The sequence below is a fragment of the Cyprinus carpio genome, chromosome A5, assembly GCF_018340385.1.
Source record: "Cyprinus carpio isolate SPL01 chromosome A5, ASM1834038v1, whole genome shotgun sequence".
Taxonomy (NCBI): domain Eukaryota; kingdom Metazoa; phylum Chordata; class Actinopteri; order Cypriniformes; family Cyprinidae; genus Cyprinus; species Cyprinus carpio.
Genome location: NC_056576.1, coordinates 19598203 through 19610325, shown reverse-complemented (window position 1 = coordinate 19610325; position 12123 = coordinate 19598203). Strand labels below are relative to the sequence as shown.

The window sequence follows — 12123 nt, the reverse complement described above, 5'->3', positions numbered from 1 at the left end:
TTATAAAAATTTATTGTATGGAGACATTTCTGAAAACGTTGAAGAATGTTTAGAATGACATGAGGGTGAGTAGCTAAATGATGGCAGATTTTTTTTTTTTTTTTTTTTTTCGTGAACCATCCCTTTAAGATAAAATAATGTTTGACAACACAATAATTGTTTTTTTATTAATAATTAATTTATTTGTAAGATTTCCTTGGCAATAATGGTGCAGATATCCAATTTTATTTATTGTTTGTTTGTTTGTAACTAAAAAAATCAAACGTGTGTCCAGACGGAAACTAACATACTCTGAAAAAAATATTGGTCCAAAAAGTGTGACTAAATAGCCTCATTCTCCCCTACATAACGTCTCCAGTAAAACTCTCCTCTGGAAATTCTCCTTACTGAGGAGTTGGACCACACCTGTTTGCAAACTTTTTTTTTTTTTTTTTTTGCATACATTGGAACTTGTATTCTATTGTTATTCATCTATGAACTATAAGGAAGTACTGCTTTTATTATGCTGTATGTAGTGTTTGAAAGTCTTGAAGGTTGTTAAAGCAGACGGAACTTTGCTCCATGAGAACTGCATCAGAGGTTGAAGAGAGCAACGCAAATAAAGCATGTCATTAGGAGGATACGAGACGTGCAGAATTCATCCATAGCGCCTCTTTTAATAAACTTCTCCTTGAACAACTTGATCCGAAGCCAGAGTTGTATAAACGCAGCTGATGTCTGCGGGTTGAGAAGGGGAAACAGGCGCCCAACCCATTTCTTTTGTGCTGAAGCGTCTGTGATTTCATTGAGCTTTTCCCGGGCTGCTATTATAATGGGCTCCCTCGCTTTGAATCGCTCTTGTATACGCGATGTGTTTTCGGCTGGTTAAACTAGAACAATCTTTTTAGCTGGCAGTAGTTTTGAAGCTTTGGGACTGGCTGAAGGAATTTCTTGTCGATCATCCGGACGGGTCCCAATGAAAATGCACGGAAGAAACAGGTACAACCTGGTGGACGATGTGGCGGATTCGCGAGTCCCGCTTCACAACGAGGAAGCGTATCAACACGGAATACACTTCCAAGCTAAGGTGAAACAGACTATATCTACTGTAAACATTGCCATTGTTATTATTGCTGGTTATATTAACCAATACATTAATGTAGTCAAATGGAATAGCCCACATACGCGTAAAGTGGGTCATTCAATGTTGTGTGTGCAGAAAGAGTAATTCCACATGAGACAGAGTAAGGATCATGTAATGGCTAATCATGATTTTAGACACAAACAAATGAAAATGTCACCGAATAGAAAAAAAGGATACATCTTTTTACATGTGGTTTAAAACATGTGCACAGTTCTTAGAAATGTAATTTTAATATTCATTTTAGTTTGGTTGTAATATTTTCTTTACAAAAATTTAGGCATTTTGATTACGGTTTTTTGTAGGGTTACTCGATTTGCTCTGTAAAGCATTTAAGATATTTAAAATAATCTCACTATTTAATTGTTTTCTTTTTACATGACAACACATGCTTTCTAGATATTGATTGTGCCATGCTATCTTAGATCAGGCGATCACTGTGTTTAGATTGTAATCTAATATACTATATATATATATCTTTTTCTCAATAATTACAGCCTTTATTCTTTTGCAAGCAAGAGTTTTTTTTTTCTTGTTTTTTCTTTTTCTTTTTTACTTTAGGCCTCCAAAATATAAAAATCAAAAACTGAAAACATGTTCACGTCGTCTGTAGGAAGTTACTTTTTAATTAATGCCTTTTTGATTAACTTAATAGATCCAGATGAGAAATGTCACTGACCTGTACGGAGGTTTTTATTTTATTTAATTTTTTTTGCATAAACAATTTTTGGTTTCTGGTACAACTTTCCTAGTAATGGCTGCATGGCTGGTCACACTGGTACTTTAACTGAGCCGAGACGTCTTTTAAACTCTGAAGGGTATTTGGTTTCTTCAGAAGCTGTGGTTCAGAAGCAGATTTGACTGGGACATTGGGTCATTAACATTTCATTGAATAAATTTAGCTCTACTCTGTGGCTGTCTCAAAACACATTCAGCCGCCTTGGTAGCGAGAGCATTGGACATCAATTCTGAATCAGTGGTTGAGGTTTTGGGATAATCAGTGTATTTTGTCCACCACTATAAATCACAAAACTCCGCTAGATTTTCTGCTGGATAAACATTATTTTTAATATTATACAATGGTTTTCTTTATTGCTTAAATTCATATAGCCTACAGCAACCAATGTCCTGTTCGGCATACAGCATTTCTGACCTGCCTGGTTATGACCAATTGATAAATATTTAATTTGTGCCCATTAATAAAAGCCAGGACATCCTTTAAGGTCCCAGATAACTCCTCTATCTAATTTTAACATTAAAAAAAACTAAAAAACCTAAAGCTTTTTACACTGAGCCACTCAGAAGCCTATCGCTGAGTAATTTTAGCTCCAATTTGTGATGCAGGATTATCTTCCAGGAATTTTATTGGCCAAAGCTGGAAAGCCAAGACCTAGAACCACTCACAATCGCAGTCACACATTCTGACTGCAGTCTTGCAGTCTTGTCTTTCACAGCTTAAATCAGCTGTATAAATTGCTAGAACTGCTGATCTGTTGTCAGTTTTGCTGTCCATCTCTGTCAGATTTAGACAGTGGAAGCACCAAAACCAGGACCTGATCCTCGTCCACCCAGACTCACTGGGGATGACGCATACTTGCGCACAGGGCCATCCTTAGTGGGGTGCAACTAGCCCCGGACCCCCCCTAGACCCCCCCCCCCATCGAATGCAAACCTGTGCTAGCATAAGCCAATCGTTGAGATAGTTGAGGATGTGAACACCTTGCTCTCTGAGGGGAGCAAGAGTGACTTGCGCAAATTTTTCGTGAAGACACGAAAAGACAGGCACAGCCCAAAGGGCAGGACCTTGTACTGATATGCATCCTGCATCAACATCAATAACGGTTACCGGTGAATGGCCTGGTTCAAGACATGCAGGTCCAAGATTGGTTGTAACCCACCGCGTTTCTTGGGTACAATGAAGTAGGGGCTGTAAAACCCCATCTTCATATCAGCTGAAGGGAAGGGCCTTATCGCATCCTTTGCCAGAAGGACTGCGATCTCCCTACGCAGGACAGAAGCATTAGCCACCTTCACTGCCATGAAGCAGATGCTCCAGGCGAACTGAGTCGCACAGCTGAGGCTGATGGTCCGCCAAAGCTCAAGGGCACCTCAGTCGTGGTATTGAAGGTGGAGAGAGCGCTGTACATTCACTCCCCCCACCTACAATTCCTGCCGGCCCGAGGCTCGAACTCACAATCCTTGGATTGCAAGTCCAACACTCTAACCATTAGGCCACGACTTCCCCCACAAAGCAGGACCAGCGGAACCACCACCGCATCCGCAGTGGGGCAGCGAGGTGGAACGCAGGGACCCATCTCGGGCGGCTTGTGGGCTGAAGTTTGTGTAAATCCTAATAACATCCATGGCAAAAACAGAGAAACAAATAGAGACATAATTAGCATAGCTGCTGTTCCAAACAAGTAAAACTGATTTGTTTAACCCAAGCTAAAGAATAATAATGTGCATTTGATCAGACATAACTGCAGTACAAGATCATGAGTTACATTATTTGAATGCTTGGCCAAAGAGATGTGTCTTCAATCTAGATTTAAACAGAGAGAGTGAATGTTATCAGGAAGGCTATTCCAGAGTTTGGGAGCCAAATGTGAAAAAAGCTCTACCTCCTTTAGTGGACTTTGCTATCCTAGATACTACCAAAAGTCCAGAGTTTTGCAACCTTAGGTAGTGTGATGGATTGATGTGTGGTAGAAGACTAGTTAGGTACGCAGGAGCTAACCCATTAAGGGCCTTATAGTACTAACATAATATGCGCAACACAGTGCACTAACAATAATATGCGCAACACTTACCTGGTTCCACGGTTTGGCAGTGGGTGCGTGAGTAGGGCCTTTGATGACACTCTTGAACCGCTCGCTGCTACGTGCTGGCGAGAGAGGAGGATGAGTGTGGTCCGGTGTTGGTCCATCAGTTACTCTTCGTGCCTTCTTGGGAGCCAGAGACATAGGAAATTGCACTCTCGTCAAGATTTTTAGAAACCAGATTCTCCACCCGGCCTTCCTCCTGGGCAGGGAGAGGTGCATTCTCCACCCCCCAAAGAGCCGATTCCTCCCTATTAGGGTCGCCTGTATCGGGGCCTCTTGCTCTTCCGCTCACCGTCAGGGGGGCCTGGACGGGCGGGGCGGCCTGCCTACGCCCAGCTCAACGGAGCCACTTACTCAAGGCTGCTGTGGATGTGGCATGGGAGCATGGGCAGATGCAGGGGGCCACCCTCGGCGACGAGCAAGCTGGAGCACTGTGGCCGGTGGATGGGTGGAGGCAGCAGCTGGCCACCAGGGCAGGATGTGACGAATCGCCTCAGTCTGCTTCTGTGCAGCCGAGAACTGCCGGGCAAAACTCTCGACCGCGTCGCCAACGAGGCCAGTCTGGGACACAGGGGCATTGAGGAACCAAACTTTTTCAGCGTCTGCCATGTCAGCCAGACACAGCCAGAGATGGTGCTCCTGGACCACAAGTGTGGACATCGCACGACCTAGAGAACTTGCAGTGACCTTCGTCGCTTGGAGCGCAAGGTCAGTAGCGGTTCAGAGCTCTTTCAGAACTTCCGGATCGTGACCACACTCGTGCAGCTAAGCAAGCGAAAAAGGTAAAGCAAGCAGGCAGGGAATGTGGATCTAAATGCAGGTAGTTTTAATGACAAAACAAGAACAAACAATAAACCAAAAACACTATGAGTAATGAACAAAAAACCAAAACAGGAGCAGAATGGCACCATTACATACAACAACTGACAAGTCACAAGGGAAACACAAGGGCTATTTATACACAGGAAAACAAAAGGAACCAATGAGTTGCTATGGGAATGATTGAGAACAACTGATTTAGGTTAACATTTAAAGGGGTCATCCGATGCTACATGCATTTTTACAAGTTGTTTGAACTGAAATATGTGTTGGCAGTGTGTGTACACAACCACCCTATAATGATAAAAATCCACTCAGTGTTTTTTTTTAATCTACTAAATTTTTTACCCCTTTCTCAAATCGAGCCAATCTGCGATCTTAGTGACATCACACAGACAGCCCCCCCCCACGATAGTTTGATTGACAGTAGCGTTTCAGCACAGACTGGACTGGCGTCTTACCTTAGACCTGCCCTGAGTGAGCTGTCATCAGTCCACCATTGTTTCGACGCTGGACCAGATGTAATGTCTCCTAAGCGGTTTTGTTGTTGGATGTAATAATGAACATAGCAGTCATCATTTACTCCTGACATTTGAGCCACTGAAGTCACAGTGGATTACATTTGTTTCTGAAGGAAATGCGCCCCCAATCCACCTAAATTCGCCTATCTTAGTGCGAATCATTCGTGGCCCAGCTTCACCTACAGAAAAGGTGAGTATAAGGCTTTTTAATGAATCTTTGCAAATCGCCTTTCCTAATAATGTGCTAATTAGCAAGTTTCACGATGAATGCGGCTAAAGTAAACAGACCCTCAGAGAGCGGCTTGGAAGAGAGGGGCGGGGTCAGCAGAGCTCATTAACATTTAAAGGAAAATACTACAAAATGGCTTGCTCTGAAAAGAGCTGTTTTTGACAGGGTAAAAATGTTTTTTTTTACACTACCTTTGAGAAATTGTAACCAAACTATGTTACAGACTTTTCCTTCAGACACTAAAGAATCATATCAACTTGTGGAAAATGGGCATCCAATGACCCCTTTAAGCATAAATAGAGTTTGAGAAATGAGGCTTCCAGTGTCCTGCCAATGCAAAAGTAACTCGGCATTCGTTAACATAAAAAGTGTGTTTGTGCAAATGAAGCTGCCTCATTAATTTTAGACTGGATGATTCTTCTGTTGCAGTTAATAACAGAGTATAAACAGAACACTTTTTATCTAACATTCAAGCATGTGTTTCTTTTGCAGTATGTTGGCAGCCTGGATGTCCCAAGACCCAACAGTCGTATGGAGATTGTTGCTGCTATGAGAAGAATAAGGGTAAGATCAGACACTTTCTTTATATATATATATATATATATATATATATAAAAATATATATATATATATATGTGTGGACAGTATAAATTTAGATTGGAAATGTATACAAATGACCAAGGAGGTTGGGGTACATCCCCTTTTGACATCTAGGGGATGTTGGACTTGCTTGTGGGTGTAAAATAGTGAGAAACATGTATATGTCTAAATAGGACCTGCTAATAGAGTTGTTCTGGGGTTTAGAGGAATGTCAGTGTCAGTTTGTTTAATATGTTTCACTGCTGATATTTTCTGGGTTAGTGGTTTTCCTCAGAGACAAATCTAAAATTCATGCCGTTGTTGTGTTAGATTCTGCTGAAAACAACAGTAAATAATTTTTACTGACCTTCTTTGCAGCATATTTTCTTCTCTCTTTTCTCACTTAAACATTTTCTCCTCATGTTATTGAGTAAATGAGCTTTTAATAACTGTCATCGGATGAAGTTTTGCCTGGCAATTCAGCCCTTTAAATCGAGGCCTGACGAGCAGCTTTTCTTGCGCACCAGCTGTGAATGTTTATTTGAGTGTGTGTACATGAAACCACAAAGTAATACTTAAAATAGCTTAGTTTACACAATGGAAAATAAGCTTTCCATGATGGGGCTTCATAGAAGCATGTCTGAATGAACAGTTGTTACAGCTCAAAGTTGATTGTTCAGGATGGATGCATTTAATAATCAAAAGTGACAGTAAAGACATTTATTATTTTACAAAATATTTTTTCTGTTTCAAATAAATGCTTTCTATTCATCAAATAATTCTAAGAAAATCTATCACATTTCCACAAAAATGTTAAGCATCACAACAGTTTTCAACATTGATAATAACAATAAATGATTATTGAGCACCAGATCAGCATTTTAGAATGATTTGTGAAGGATCATGCTATCTTTCCTGCACTGAAATTGTCCCTTGTCTTGAATTGTTTGGTATTCGTTCCGCTATATTTATTCACTTAAATGTCCGAAGGCAGTCCCTCCTACTCATAGGCATGTGCATATATATTCATGTGAACAATATTCATACATTTCTGCTGTTGCACTGTGAACACATTCATACAACACAGATGTTAAGTGTGTAAGAGTATAAGAGGATAATGTTGATGATGAAGATTGAGTCGATCTTTCACAGACTCGCTCTGAGATCATTCAGCATTGGGCAGCAGATACATAACTTGACAGTGTTCTCTTTCTGTTAGTCTCTCTGTGATGATTGGGTGAAAGGTCAGCTTGCAGAATGTCTTTTAAGAATGCCAGTATGTGATTGACAGCTCCTTAGGTCTTGCGTTATCAGACCTAATTGGAAAGTGGTCTGCTTCCAATGAAGGAAACAACACATAACCATGTCTCTAATCTTCTGAGACCCTTTCCCTTTTTATTTTCTCTCTTTTTTTCATTTACTTCTTCATTCTGTCACTTCCATTTGGGAAACATTTCAGTCAGGGAATACTATAGGCTAACATAATTAAGACTTTAATTGTTTTGTGCCTTCATTTCTCAGCAGGTCTAATCTGTAGAACGAAGCTATGAAAAGTGCAGTGTGTGTCTTTGAAAGATGAATGTGTAATGTAATGTTATTATATATAGTGTCTATTATGAAATCTCACTAATGAAGTTTTAGTTTATTCCCAGGTATGCTTAGTAGAGTTAGCCAGAATTTCAATATTTTTATGGTTGACCAAATAAGAAAAAGCAAACACAAGAAAGATCTGTATGTAATGTAAAGGAAAAGCCTGTAGACGATAAAGCAGCTTATTAGGCTGTATTAGTTCTGATGCATCTCTTTAGAGCAAATCAATTCAGGATGACTGCCAGATGAAACTGCGTCATTTATTTTCCTTGTAGTGCATATGGATTTTTTGATATATGCAAAATTACACGATAGCAACAGTGATGTCTGCTGAGCCCTCACACATCTTTACTTATCTGTCTAAATGTGCTAATACTGTAGATGTCTATTGTTTTATATAATTAAGCAAGTTCCACATTCACTTGTCACCATTCACATGCTCCAGCTTCTGTCTGGAACACAGTGGGACACAGACCGGTGGAGTGATGCAAACTCTTGAACTCTGCTTGTCCAATCAGATTAGAGGACTGGAACTGAATTTTGGATTGAATTTATTATAATGACTTAGAGATTATAATGAATTGTATATTCCTGTTTGTAAAAGTCACTTTTTTGTTATTTTTTAAAATGTAAATTTAGATTTCTTTTATTTATGAATCATCTTTGTAATTGAAAATTTGTCAGTCGGATGTAACCAAAGGGAGATTTCACTAAGGTTTAGCTAGGTTCGGCTAAATGAGTAAACCCACACACACTGTCCTTATTTTTTTCTGCATCTTTTCTTTTACTACAGTATATTGTGTATGGGGGTTTATATGTTAATTTTTGTGTGTTTGTTTGTGTGTAAGTAGCCTATCTTTATGCAGCGACTGATATTGACATTTGTAGAAACTGATACATACAATATCAACAATGAATTTTGAGAATGAATAGTTTGATGTATTGATCCAGAGATCAGGTCTGTAATAATTGCTAATTTCCAAATGCTGTTCAGTTCATATTTAATTTGATAACTGCCATTGTCCGCCTAGGATTTTATAGGTCAGTGAATGAATGCATGAATGAGCAAATATAAGTTAAGTATGACTCATTGGTTAAGTGGTAATGTTTTCACTTTTATTTCAGCGGGTTCTAGTTTCTCATCTGCCTTTATATAACATTTTAATATTACATCATAATGATGGATGAATATTTTCCTTAAATATTATATCAGTTGAGCTCTGATCCACCATACAAAAACCACACATCACTTAATGAAATATCCTGTTTGGAATAAATTTTCCATTAAAATCTTTTTTTTTTTTTTTTTTTTTTTTTCAGACAAAGTTTGTGTAAAAGAATATATGTTTTAGAATCTATCCTTTGTTGATATTGTATGTATCTTGAATCATCATGTGCTCGTGTTCGACTTTGAAGCTGATGTTATGGCAGTCTCACAAAACCATGAGAGAATGTGATAAAGAGGTCAGGAGGAGAGGAGAGGAGAGGAGAGGAGAGGAGAGGAGAGGAAAAAGGAGGTAGTAGGGGTTAGGGAGTAGATGACGTGTGTGTGTGTGTGTGTGTGTGTGTGTGTGTCTAATGGGGAGGGGGCTGATATGGGGCTACAGAGAGAATGAAAGGCTTCATTGTTGTGCAGTAGCTCAGGGACAGATGCAGTAATGGCCTACATGGACTAGCATCCATGAGCTTGACATCTCTCCCTTCAAACTAAACTACAAGCTGTCAAGATTCACATTTAAATCACATTAAACGTGAGATAAATGAATGAATAATTAACATCATCGAGACAACTACATACATTTTAATGCATGCATGTATATACAGGGACACAGGCTTTTCACTCCCTTTTCACTCCAGAGAACAATAAATACACATAAAACAGTCTCAAAATGTATGTGTTTTCATTTTTGAAAATCTTATGGAAAGAACCCTTGAGTAAATCCTCTGTCCCACCACACTCAGCAGGGTTCCTCCCTCTTTCGCTGCTTTTCTTCTATTCTCATTCACTGTCTTCTCTCTCACACTCTCTCTCACTTTTTAGGACTATTTCTGTCAGTGTTGACCAGTTACGCAAGACCAGGACCCCCATATTACCATGGCAACCCCTAACTCTGCCAAAACACGTCTTGAGTCCTGAAACTTTCAGGGTGTTTGAGCACCAAGCGCATTTGGCCAAGCTCCACCCGCACAAACATGGCACACTTTTAACGTTCACCTGCACTCACTGGCATGCTGAAACACACTCTAAGTGAACTCCATCTGTTGGGTTTTAGTTTGTTTTGTGATTGGGAAAACTGCCTCAGGGCTTGAGAAAAAGAAACTGAGAGAGGGAGAGATGGTTGCTCTACTTTAGGGATATTGTATCTCTCTCTCTCTCTCTCTTTGGGAGTGTCTCTCATTCCCTGTTTCTGTGCCTGTCATTTCTCATCTTCTTGTGTTTCCCGCCATTCCTCCTCTATTCCCTGATCTACACCCTCTTTGCTTCTTCCTCTCATTTCTACTTTGTCACGGAAAGCCATTTGGCCTAACTGAGACCATTGTTTGTTTGTGTGTGTGTGTGTGTGTGTGTGTGTGTGTGTGTGTGTGTGTGTGTGTGTGTGTGTGTGTGTGTATGTGTGTGTGTTTATAAAAGAGAGACTGAAAGGGAATGTGTGTGAGCCTGTAATTTCCAATTAAAATGTCATTGCCGAGTAAACTTAAAATGACATCATAAGTGTTTGTCTGAGTCATTTTATGAAACAATGACTTTTTCACTTTGGAAAGGTGATTTTTAAAACAAATTTCTGTCAGATGTGAAAATTACATTAAGATAAATGTGTAAAAAAGTGATATGAACTTGTATGAAAGATTTCAAACTAAATTGGCTCTGCACCTCCTGTTATCAAGGTTATGGGGAATATAATTTTCATTTAAGAGCCAGCAATGTAAATTTCAAATAAAGATCAAATAAACACAGGTTTCTTGTCTATTAAATGTTATAATGTATTTATATATGACCATTCGGCATGTGACATCAAAATCAATTCTAATGTGCTGATTTGGTGCTCAGAAAACATTTATTATTCTTATCAATATTAAAAACAGTTTTTCTGCTCAATATGTTTGTGGAAATCAATATAAAAAATGCAGGATTCTTTAATGAATGGAAGAACAGCATTCATTAGAAGTATTTTTTTTTTTTGTTTTTGTTTTTTACATCGTAAAATACATATCTGTTAAATACATACTGTCTTGTTTTGATCAACTTAAGTCATCCTTGCTGAATAAAAATATTAATTTCTTTCAGAAAACAAATCCCACTGACCTCACTTTTGAATGGTAGTGTATGACGGGTGCTTGTACTTGTTTATTTAACAAAGATCTGCCCTTAATCTATAAAACCATAATCTTTTATATTTAATCTTTGCACAATCCATATGACTCGGAAGCTGGAGTGTTGACATTGTTGTTCAAACACAAACTCAGACATGCACAGGGGACAGATGGTGCCCTCATACTTGGCCCTGTTTTTTGAGTTGCCATTCTGTGTGGACAAACGTCCAAACACCACACTACATTAAACAGAATGAAGGAGTCATTTTGAACTGCTCTCACACCTGTTACTGTGCTGTTTATGCTCATGAAGTCCAGGTCATTCACTGACGGGTCTGAAATGGCAACAATGTTGTTAGGCCCAAACTAATTGTTGGCTAATATGGATTTTTCAAAGCCCAGTTCTAACATCTACACAGTAGACAGAATCAGAAAGTCTGCAATCTCTTTAACTTCATTTCTATAACACACACACAAATGCACACATAAACTCAACTCTAATGGTTGAGGTTGTGAGATGGTACTACAGGGAGTTCCTGTCACGTCTTGTCATCTTTTCAGTCAAGTACATGCCCTTGAGAACCTAAACAAGGTTGCATTGATGAACACACCAAAAAAAAATCTAATATTTTTTTTTTAACCCACATACATTACAAATTTAGTAAGAAGTAAGGACAATGAAGTAATGAAGTAGGAACAGTGTTAAACTTTAATCTTTAGAAAATATATATTCTCTGAAAGGAAGTCTTAATATTTTATTCAGATATACATCTATATATAAATTTATCATGTCTCAAGTTTGTGCAAGCTTGAAACCTGATTGATGTTTTCCCAGCGTGTTTTTTTTGCACAGTCTGACAGATGCAACATGTAAAGCATATATAAAAGCCTACAAAAATTGACAACAGCTTTTTGGAGCAAGCCTTAATGCTTCATGTAATATTGTTCATGGTCTCTCTCACCATTTTTCACATAGACACATGCACACTATGAAATGTCAAGCCATTCTAGAGCGCCAGCAGCACAGTAAAGGTTATTAAATCCCGCCCATTGGGTGCGTGACATCAACTGATTGGCCCTCGACCCACTCCCAGCAGGTAGCTCTGCCAACTCAGCTTCCAAGAAATGAGT

The 12123-nt window shown here is 39.1% G+C and overlaps 1 protein-coding gene across 1 annotated transcript in view; it reads left to right on the top strand.

The window, feature by feature from the left end:
• Positions 1-186: 186 nt before the first annotated feature.
• The window catches only part of LOC109090712 (carboxyl-terminal PDZ ligand of neuronal nitric oxide synthase protein-like), a 36229-nt gene continuing 24292 nt past the window's right edge, over positions 187-12123 (top strand). Inside the window, 2 exon segments of the mRNA XM_019104545.2 lie at positions 187-1066; positions 6004-6075. Coding sequence (XP_018960090.2) covers positions 956-1066; positions 6004-6075 — 183 coding nt within the window. The 5' untranslated portion in view covers positions 187-955.